Here is an 11,160-nt window from a genome sequence, read left to right on the forward strand (position 1 = left end):
TGGTAGTTTTTAATAACGGTGGTTGTTTTAATACCAGTGGTTGTTTTTAATACCGGTGGTTGTTTTTAATAACGGTGGTTGTTTTAATACCAGTGGTTGTTTTTAATACCGGTGGTTGTTTTTATAACGGTGGTTGTTTTAATACCGGTGGTTGCTTTTAATAACGGTGATTGCTTTAATACCGGTGGTTGTTTTAATAACGGTATTGTTTTAATACCGGTGGTAGTTTTTAATAACGGTGGTTGTTTTAATACCAGTGGTTGTTTTTAATACCGGTGGTTGTTTTTAATAACGGTGGTTGTTTTAATACCGGTGGTAGTTTTTAATACCGGTGGTTGTTTTAATACCGGTGGTTGTTTTTAATAACGGTGGTTGTTTTAATACCGATGGTAGTTTTTAATACCGGTGGTTGTTTTAATACCGGTGGTTGTTTTTAATAACGGTGGTTCTTTTAATACCGGTGGTTCTTTTTTAATAACGGTGGTTCTTTATTTTTTAATGCCGGTGGTTGTTTAAACCCAGCTAGGGTAGTTTGCTACGCAATTTCCGTTATCTAATGAAACATCTTAATTTACATATATATATTTTGATTGCTACTATAATTTGCTAGATAATGATATTAACAACCATGCCGTCTATAAATAAATTCAAAAGCCTTACTGCTTGTAGCATGTAACCTTTAAATATTTAAAAAACATTTTTCAACATAGCGATATATAAAAATTCTACTTACTTAATGATTCATATCTTTTCCGTCCTGTTCATACTGCTACATTAGGCATGCCACTTAAACTAGTAATGTTCATCTATCTATCTAGAAAAATCTATTCCACCAACAGCTCATTCGAAGAAGTACCTCCAGTACCAGTAAATAATAAGATAAGATAGTATTGACAACAAACAAGCTGTTAGCTGAGGAGCAACCAACTATACTTATCAATCAGCTAATAAAATACAAGTTGGTTCTTGCACCCACGTATCCTCTTCTTTTGGTGCTTATATAAACCACGTACGAGACGTTTAGTCAATAATCTTATCTGAATAAAAAGAATACGCTGGGAAAAACATAATTATTTATTTCGAGTTCAAGCCTCAACTGGCTGGTTTTCAATCACGGTTTTTCGTGTTTTTTTTTCTAATGTTCAGTATATATCAAAGGAGTGGCACAGTAAGTAAAGCTGTAATGATGGATTAATTATGCTACGATATTGTTCTAAATTTAATCAGTAATTTTGAAATAGTTGAATAGATCCACCTACATAGTAATGTTCGCTTAACTAAGTGTATATCAAGGTATAATATAACAAAAACGTTAACCAGGAGAGAGAGAAAAAAAAACGCATTCGGGATAGCCATTTGAAATGGAGAGAGGAATGATTTTTTTCGGTAGGGACAACGTGCCCAGGTGTGCATAGCTCTCTGTGAATTCATTCCTTTCTCCCAGGGGTTATCATTTAACGGGCTAGGGGCTTGGGAAACTCTGGGTCCAAAATGGCAGGTGTGCCAAAGCGAGAAGGAGCGCTTTCAGGTCAACGAGCTTGACAGCTAGGAGGTTGTCACCGATGAGCCTCCGTGCCTGATGTCCTCGTACACCCGCAGGGCACATGATAGCTGCCGGTTTCTCCCGCCTAGCATTGTAGCAGCATATCATTGCTTATAGTAAATCTTCATTGTTATTGGCTTTCATGCATGTTTACATTTAATTCACGACCTCCATATTTTTATCCTTTCAACGCTCTTCGGTTCTCTATTTTCGAATCATCATTAACTGCATTTACGTAAGATATTCCGTTCATATGCTCTTTGTTACACCAGTTCTTATTAAATATTGCATGCACGTTCTTCGTGTAACATTTGAAAGCTGCTTTACAAGCGTGGTGTAGAGGTAAACCCAAAACTTTTTTTTTCTCTCTCTTACATTAAAAGCAGAATTTAAAAATGACCTAAGGAGTAGGTTTATCAAATACGTTGTTTTATGACGAAGAAAATAAAAACAAGAACAACGTCACTTGACGTTAGCATGAAAACTAAAACTACACAAAAGAAAACTGGTTAAAGAACAAAAAACCTCTCATTTTCTTTCACTGCAGCTTAGAATAGAAAACCTTCTTTAATTCATAATGCTACTGATTTCGTTTATACGGCTGTTAACTACAGGGACATTTGTTTAGATAGTTTGTTTGTTTGTTGTTTTATAGCAAAGCAGTATTGGACTGTATGTTGTGCCCACTGTGGGGAATCGAACCTCGGATTTTAGCAGTACCACAGGGGGACCATTAGTTCCAGTTTACAATATTATACTGGTTATAGGAACATTAGGTTAGAAGTATAAAAATCTCCTTTAGTTTATAACATTATATTGGTTACAGGAACATTAGCTTAGAAGTTAAAAACTTCCTTTAGTTTATAACATTATATTGGTTACAGGAACATTAGCTTAGAAGTTAAAACCTCCTTTAGTTTGTAACATTATATTGGTTACAGGAACATTAGCTTAGAAGTTAAAAACTTCCTTTAGTTTATAACATTATATTGGTTACAGGAACATTAGCTTAGAAGTTAAAACCTCCTTTAGTTTAGAACATTATATTGGTTACAGGAATATTAGCCTAGAAGTTAAAAATCTCCTTTAGTTTATAACATTATATTGGTTACAGGAATATTAGCCTAGAAGTTAAAAATCTCCTTTAGTTTATAACATTATATTGGTTAGGGCAACATTAGAAGTAGAAGCCTCATTTGCGTTATAGCATTACTAGTTACTGGAGCATTTCGGACATATTTTATATACATATGTAATTACAATTCACCTTAGATATCTTTACCTTAAAAATATTATAACCGTCGAATTCTTTAATCAATCACGTGTATAGGGGACGCTTCGAAATTAGAAGTTCAGAAAACATTAATTGCCAAATTAATGAGTTGTTAGGAAGCGTGCCACTAGTTACCGTCTTACTGATTAACTAGGCAAAATGTTTATATTTAAGCATTAAATATTGTTAAAACGTTCAAATTATTGCGAACAATCTAATGTGGACGTATATAATAATGGTTATGGTATGTTACAACCTGGCGAAGAATGAGTAGAATTATATTGTCATAAGAGATTAGTGTTAAGCCTAATATATTATTAAACACTACATTTTTTATCTAGTCTCTTAGAGATTTTCGAGTAATTAGAAGAGTATAGAATAATAGTATTCCAACCACTTATACACTCTTCTAAGTCTTGAAAATCCCTAAAGTGTTAGATAAAGAATGTAGTGTTTTAAAAATGTAATACTTATGTAATTATGATGTTACACTGGTTACTTTGTAATTCAAATGATATCAGTTGTTTCTCCTGTTAAAAGTATCCAGTTATTGACTATAATATTATGTGGACATATGTAATAATGGTGTTGCACAGGTTACCCTGCAGTTTAAGAAACATTAATCGTTTCTTCATGTACAACATTCAATCGATGAAGTGTATCCTAGTGGTGACCTTCAGACTTCATGCAAGTCTACTAACGAGTAGTGCACTTGGAATTAAAAAAGAATCATCACTGTTATTTGCATTTTTATCGTCATATTAGTTCATTACTCCAGTTATTTTTTTCTTAACACATAACATTACTTTTGCATATATAAATATACATTATAATAGACAAAAGACCGCACGAGTCTTAAGTCCCAGAAGCCTTATATCCACACTAATTCATAAAACAATTAGGTTTATGTAAAATGAAATTTTTTTCTCTTGGTATAGTGAGGTCATGTATTAAATTTGTTCTAGGTTGAAAGGTTGACGCTCATCAGGTCAAATAGTAGTTCCAGCAGTTGTCACTAGTCTGTTTTGTTTGATGTTGTTTTTCAGACTAAAGACAAATTGGACTATTTACTGAGTCCACCGCGATAAATCGAACCCTGGGTTTTAGCGTTGTAAGTCTGTAAACTTATCGCTGTTCCACTCGGGGACTGTCACTAGTTATTTTTGTAAGTACAACATATTCAACCCATCCTAGGCACTTTAGCCTTCTTGCCTTCTTTCACGTGCTTTGACAACAGTTTTTTTAGTGACGTCTTCTCTGCCCAATGCTTGGACTCCATATTTTTCACCTGATTATTGAAACATTTTCTGTCCTAGAGCAAAGAAATATGTAATTCACAGGTGCAGTACCCGGATGATTATATTTTACGAAGAAATGAAGTGGCAAACCATATTAAATTATTAATGACGCCAGTCTTGCATAACGATGACCAACTGTAAGATTACGAGGGTATTTTAAAAGTCATTGCATATACAAAGTGAAAATAACTTTATTTCAAGAAAGAGTTATCCCCAATCAAGATTTAATTATACTCCAGTTATTCAGCCGTAAGTTTCTAGACTTATGACGCTAAAAACCGGTTTAGATACCTATGGTGGGTACAGCACAAATAACCCATTGTGTAGCTTTGAATCTGTAAAATAATTAATGGGAAGTTATTTCTAAGAGTGAAAAGAAAATGAAGAAACGTTAACAAACAGCGTTTAATAACTTGAATGTTTGTTATATTAAACAGGAAGACTGCGGTTAAAACACAAACAGAGTTTAATAACTGGAATGTCTGTTATATTAAACAGGAAGACTGAAGTTAAAACGAAAACAGAGTTTAATAGCTGAAATATCTGTTATATTAAACAGGAAGACTGCGGTTAAAACACAAACAGCGTCTAATAACTGGAACGTCTGTTATATTAAACAGGAAGACTGCGGTTAAAACATAAACAGCGTTTAATAACTGGAATGTCTGTTATATTAAACAGGAAGACTACGGTTAAAAACATAACGTACGCATCGTCAGAAGTAGATCACACGAGGATACAGGAACAAAGTAGACCTCAACATAAACACAAGATTGTTTTTGTCTTCTTAGATGCGCCTTTAGAGAGCACGTAGATTCAAATCATTGCGTGACCTTCAAAGGTCATTATCATGCAGTCTGCTCGGTATTAGCATTCGCTAGCTACACTTGAACTGGTTGTTACATTTATATATTTACGCTACCGAAGACATGACTACAATAGTATAGACGATTACATAATTGAAGCTTTTATGTTGTAATGACGGGGAATCACATGTAATGTGTATTTACGTTTTAAGACGGCAACTATTAAGTTATTCTTCACTTGAAAAAAAGAAAAAAAAAGAACGTTATCATCAAATCAAGATCTAGTTAGGAGAGCACTGAAATAAACGCCGTGTTGTATCAGGATACCGATTAATTCAACACGAGGGACTTACAGTAATTATAAGTTACACTGTCAGTCCAGTTTTTAGTCATAGCCCGAGATACGCTCTGAACCCTACGAGTTTCTGCATTTCAAAATTAGTTCTGGAAACCACCGCTCTCACAAGAGATGAAGTGATAACAATTACCTCTAATTCTAATACTTCCTCATACTTCACTATTATTAACATGAAATGTCTTCTTTGTTCAACTAAATGCAATGATTTCTTATTATTGCATATCCGATTATGATATATTGTAGCAAACACGCATTGTTTCAATATTGTACCAGCATTAATGTAATCTTTTAAGCAGTGTAGGATTTAATAATATGGTTTCGGGAATCGTATCTGTTTCTTATTTCATTCTCAACTAACTGCTGAAATAAATCTTCCCAATCGGCTAGATCCGTAATGGACCTTGTGTAATCTTCATCCAATTATTGTACTATGTAACACAAAAGGTATCCCTATTATCGAACAAATCAATATATATTAATAAATTAGATCAGTAGTATATTGAATACACTGACCCGGAGATTAAACACCATTATTATTTCTATTTTAATGCAAGTAATCAGTTCTAACTTTAACACAATAACCAGGATTAATCCTCAGTAATATCTATAATTTGGAACATATTCTTCTATGATAGAAACAATGAATTGTTAGGGCACATATTATAATTTCTCCAGACTACCGTTTAATAAATGTTGGCTTTAGTTCTAGGTTAAACGCAGACCTGAAGTATTTCACAATATGATGTCTATGGTTTAATAGTCATCATCAGCCCTGGGTTAAACCCACATCTAGTATGTTTCACATTATAATATCTATAAATAAATAGTCATCATCAGCCCAAGGTTAAACACACATCTGGTATGTTTCACATTATAGTATCTATAAATAAATAGTCATCATCAGCCCAAGGTTAAACACACATCTGGTATGTTTCACATTATATATAATATCTATGGATAAATAGTCATCATCAACCCTAGGTTAAACATACATCTAATATATTTCACATTATATATATAATATCTATGGATAAATAGTCATCATCAACCCTAGGTTAAACATACATCTAATATATTTCACATTATATATATAATATCTATGGATAAATAGTCATCATCAGCCCTAGGTTAAACACACATCTGGTATGTTTCACATTATAATATCTATAAATAAATAGTCATCATCAGCCCAAGGTTAAACACACATCTGGTATGTTTCACATTATAGTATCTATAAAGAAATAGTCATCATCAGCCCAAGGTTAAACACACATCTGGTATGTTTCACATTATATATAATATCTATGGATAAATAGTCATCAACAGCCCAAGGTTAAACACACATCTAGTATGTGTCACATTATAATGTCTCTAGTTGAATGTATATCATTATCTCTAGATTGTGGACAATGACTATTCACACAAAAAAGTGCTACAAGTTTCATTTGTTGCATACTGTCAGCTTCAGGTCAGAAAGTGTAAACTTTGAGGAAGTGTTATAAAGAGTTGTTTAGTTGCATACCGTCACCTTCAGGTCAGAAAGTGTAAACTTTGAGGAAGTGTTATAAAGAGTTGTTTAGTTGCATACTGTCAGCTTCAGGTCAGAAAGTGTAAACTCTGAGTAAGTGTTATAAAGAGTTGTTTAGTTGCATACTATCAGCTTCAGGTCAGAAGGTGTGAGCTTTGAGGAAGTGTTATAAAGAGTTGTTTAGTTGCATACCGTCAGCTTCAGATCAGAAGGCGTAAACTTTGAGGAAGTGTTATAAAACTTGTTTAGTTGCATACTGTCAGCATCAGATCAGAAGGTGTGAGCTTTGAGGAAGTGTTATAAAGAGTTGTTTAGTTGCATACTGTCAGCTTCAGGTCAGAAAGTTTAAACTTTGAGAAAGTGTTATAAAGATTTGTTTAGTTGGATACTGTCAGATTCAGATCAGGAAATGCTGAGAAAGAGTTATAAAGACTTATTTAGTTGCATACTAAGATTTGTTTAATTTAACACATTCATTCTTTGGGAGAGAAAGCTACTTTTATATTTATTCAAATAGGTTTAATATAATTTCTGTTCCAAAAAATAAGGTTTTAATTTACAAACAATAGACTTAAGTGATACTAAAGTTTATGGTATTTCTGTTTGAAATGTAAAATCATAAAACTTATTTTACGATGAATTTATTATGTAAATAAAAACATTCGCAGTTTATCGAGTGAATAATTATGACAACGGCGTTGTTTTCTCCATTTTTCAGTATTATGATGTATATTATGAAAACTAAGTTTTTTATCGAACTCTAATCAGTTTCACTTACCATGTGGATTTGTTTTTTCTGTGTTTCGTCAGGAAACATTAAAATAGTTCTTCTATAGCTGAGTCTCACTAAAGCAACAGCTTTTAAGAACCGTAGGTTTTCTAAACACGCGATAGAAGAAATAACACCGAATTTTCTACCGTTGATTATTCTGTGCTAAATTAAATAGTCTTAATTAATAATTTGTAAGACTTAACCTAAAAACATATATATATATAATTTGTTTTTTACTTAACGCTCGACAGCACCTTTCCTGGTTATGTAATTTGTTCGAGACTGACCCGCATGTTAATATTTACTGAGGCGTGGCCGTTCGCCTAGACTCTGTTGCTTAGTAACTCCACTAGATGTCAGCACTGACGCTTGCGCAACCGTTTTGCTTTGAGAAGATTTGAAAGAACTGTTTGTTTGACCGTTGCTTCGTAGCGACAGCTTTTCTTTATACCTAGTATTAAAAGCAGAAGAATTGAATAGGAAGTGTAAAGAATGGCTGAAGTACACTGCTAGAGTAAGCACATTTAGAAAACTTGTGGACAAACAAAACATATAAAGACGTACAAACGAAAAGCATTCACGCTTCCGGATTCTGAAGGTTAAAGTTACTGAAAATCTTATCGATATACTTACTTTTCTAGTCCACTACTAACAATAATTGAATTGACATTCTGTAGATTATAGGACTTGTCAAACAACTTACCAGCTGAGTAAGTTGTAATGTTAACCAAACTTTAAGAAACATGCATTGTTAATCATCAATCAGGTAATTTTTGAATATTGCTGCTAGACTTGATATACTGTGTGTGTATGTGTTTTTAACAATATATGTATATATATACGTGTATGTGTATTTTGTAAATAGATTAATAGTCAAGTTTGTTTGTCGTGGATCAAGTGAAAGACAAACATTTTTACATTATTGTCCTTTTTGGTAAATCATATTAGATTAAAAACAAAAGAAAGCCAAATTTTGTCATTTTACATAACAGATTTTATGAATGACATTTCCCGTGCTTTGTTAGAACAAGGGCGCTTACTTACTAAAACAGAAGGAGGGCTACATTAGATACAGCTTAGTGTCTGAAACTGGTAATTAAAGATTCATTATGATAAGTAAAAATAAAAATGTTTTACCGAAAACGATCCTGACTAAGCTGTCGTTCGTTCGAAGAGAGGTTTTGTTTAATTTATAAGAATTGTTTTAACTAGTTTGCAAGATTTATTATCACGAGTTATTAGAATTGTTCGGCGTGTTTCTATAAACAAACTGAACTTCCTTATGTCTATGTACATATATAGTGAATTTCAAGTTTTCACCAAATCTTTTTCAACACGCTGAGCTCGTGCTTTACCAGGTGAGAACGGGTAAGCTCCCCCGTTCCTCTCCCGTGTTGCTGCGGAAGACCCCGCCTCCTTGTATAAGTCACTACACTTTAGGGCTACGTCACTTCAGTATCTCGACAAATGGGTAGATATGAAGCCAAGTTTGGTGATAGCGTGCTGATTGGCTACTAGCCATGTGCGCCAGGGCCATTGTCAATCAATAACGCATGGACTCGGGGTAAAGCTCTAGTCATAGACAGAGAAGTGCTTGAACACGTTAGACGGCCAGAATTGAGGTGCTCCTCTTGTTGACAGAACTTTGTATTGAAAGAGGCCAAATAAAGCCCTGTATTCGACCAATACAGCCGTGTGGTGGCACTTGAAAGAGCTCGGTTTCAGGCTGTGTGAAAGTGAACCTTTCTACATACAGTCATTCTGGCAGGAACACACGCTGATCAACAGATTGCTGTCATGCCCATTTGTGTCTGAGGGAGGGAAGCCTGTCGCAGCCTGCCTGACCCAATCCTACCTGTGGACCCGTAACCACGGAGGCCTCCACCATTCGTCCCAGCAGCGCCTGTCCGTGCCAGCTGTGCAGCAGCAGCGGCCAGTCCCAGTCCCTCGCCAGCCCTGCCAACGCTGCCACCCTGGCCACGCTAGAGAGAGAGTATGCTGTCTACCACCCGTTTGGGGCACCGACCTCCGGTGTTACAATGGGTCATGGACTTGAAGCTTCCGAAATGAAAATGACTGGAGGACTGTCACACCACTCACCTGGTCACACCACACTGTCCATGGTAAACTGTACAACCGCGACCTCTCATCACGGTCACCATGTCCAAGCATCCGGTGGATCGGACGGTAATGAAATGGGTAATAACTCATCTTCTGGCAGCAACAACAAGAAAGATCTTGATCGGGTTAAACGGCCGATGAATGCCTTCATGGTTTGGTCTCGAGGCCAACGTCGTAAGATGGCCCAGGAACACCCCAAGATGCACAACTCGGAAATTAGCAAGCGACTGGGTGCTGAATGGAAGCTGTTATCGGAAGCAGAGAAACGGCCTTTTATCGACGAAGCTAAGCGCTTGCGGGCGCTGCATATGAAAGATCACCCTGACTACAAGTACCGGCCCCGAAGGAAGACCAAATCCATGATGAAGAAGGACAAATATCCCTTGGCCAGTGGCCTTCTGCATTCAGATGCACGGAACCAAGCAGCAGCTGTGCAACAGGTAAACCGTGAAATGTACCAAATGAACGGCTACATGCCCAACGGTTATCCTAGCATGATGCACGAAGCATACCAACACCATGCGGCAGCAGCCGGCTACGGGACCCAGATGACGGCTAGTAGTGGACTTTACCCTCGGTACGACATGACCCAGGTGCCCACCTCTATGACAACAGGGGCTAACATGCCCATGTCGTACATGAACGGTAGCTCTAGTTACTCCTTGCCCATGTCATCCTATTCACCCATGCAGGGCGCTAGTCCCATGTCAGTTCCAGGCACCATCAAGACGGAACATAGTCCAAGTCCAGGGCCCGGACCCCAAACCCCACCTTCAGCCATGACTGCGGCCGCCGTAGCAGCTGCGACCGGAAGAAGACCCGGGTGTGGCCCTGATCTCCGTGACATGATCAGCATGTATCTACCTGGCGATGCCAATGACCCCAATGTCCAGAGACTTCAAATGCAAAGTCATTATCCACATCATCATAGTGACAATGTAGGGCCAGGAAGCATGCCTTTAACGCACATGTAGTGTTATAAGACTTTTGCTATTCCGTTGGACTGTAGACAGTTCCACAAGGATTTGCTCTTACGAAAAAGTGTATTCTCCTGTGGCAAATAGAGAATCCATATGTCAGGTCCTGATGAACACTTCTTGCAGAAGAAGCGAGACCGACTATAATAATCCTTCTGACCACGAACAATCTACACGTAAGTAAAGTATGCGTTAAAGCAGGCGACTCTTCAGATTAAGCAATCTCGACATTATACACATATGTGAATGTATATATAAATATAACGTGCACCTGCTTTGTGAACGACGTCACCGGCCGATATAAATGTACTATAATATGCGTATATGTATGTCAGAATTTACACGCACATATATGTATTTGTGTATATGCATATATATCGGGTTTGATGACGGAAAGCTTTGAAAGGTAACTTGTATAGTTATGTATATATGTATATATATATATATATACACACGCACATATATATATATATATATATATATA

General features: G+C 36.2%; 1 protein-coding gene and 1 long non-coding RNA gene across 3 annotated transcripts in view; both read left to right on the forward strand.

Moving 5' to 3' along the window:
• Positions 1–11,160, forward strand: part of LOC111085991 — a 275,417-nt gene that overhangs the window by 177,209 nt on the left and 87,048 nt on the right. The gene's annotated exons all lie outside the window — the stretch shown is intronic.
• On the forward strand, positions 9,089–11,154 carry LOC106460439 (transcription factor Sox-3-like). Its single transcript, XM_013920135.2, has one exon. It carries the CDS (start codon positions 9,618–9,620, stop codon positions 10,671–10,673), a length of 1,056 nt encoding a protein of 351 aa, XP_013775589.2. The 5' UTR covers positions 9,089–9,617; the 3' UTR covers positions 10,674–11,154.

This window comes from Limulus polyphemus, unplaced genomic scaffold (assembly GCF_000517525.1).
Source record: "Limulus polyphemus unplaced genomic scaffold, Limulus_polyphemus-2.1.2 Scaffold769, whole genome shotgun sequence".
NCBI classification, from domain to species: domain Eukaryota; kingdom Metazoa; phylum Arthropoda; class Merostomata; order Xiphosura; family Limulidae; genus Limulus; species Limulus polyphemus.

Excerpts from the sequence above, each read along its gene's own strand:
- LOC106460439 (XM_013920135.2), top strand. The coding sequence starts at position 9,618 with ATGGGTCATGGACTTGAAGCTTCCGAAATGAAAATGACTGGAGGACTG.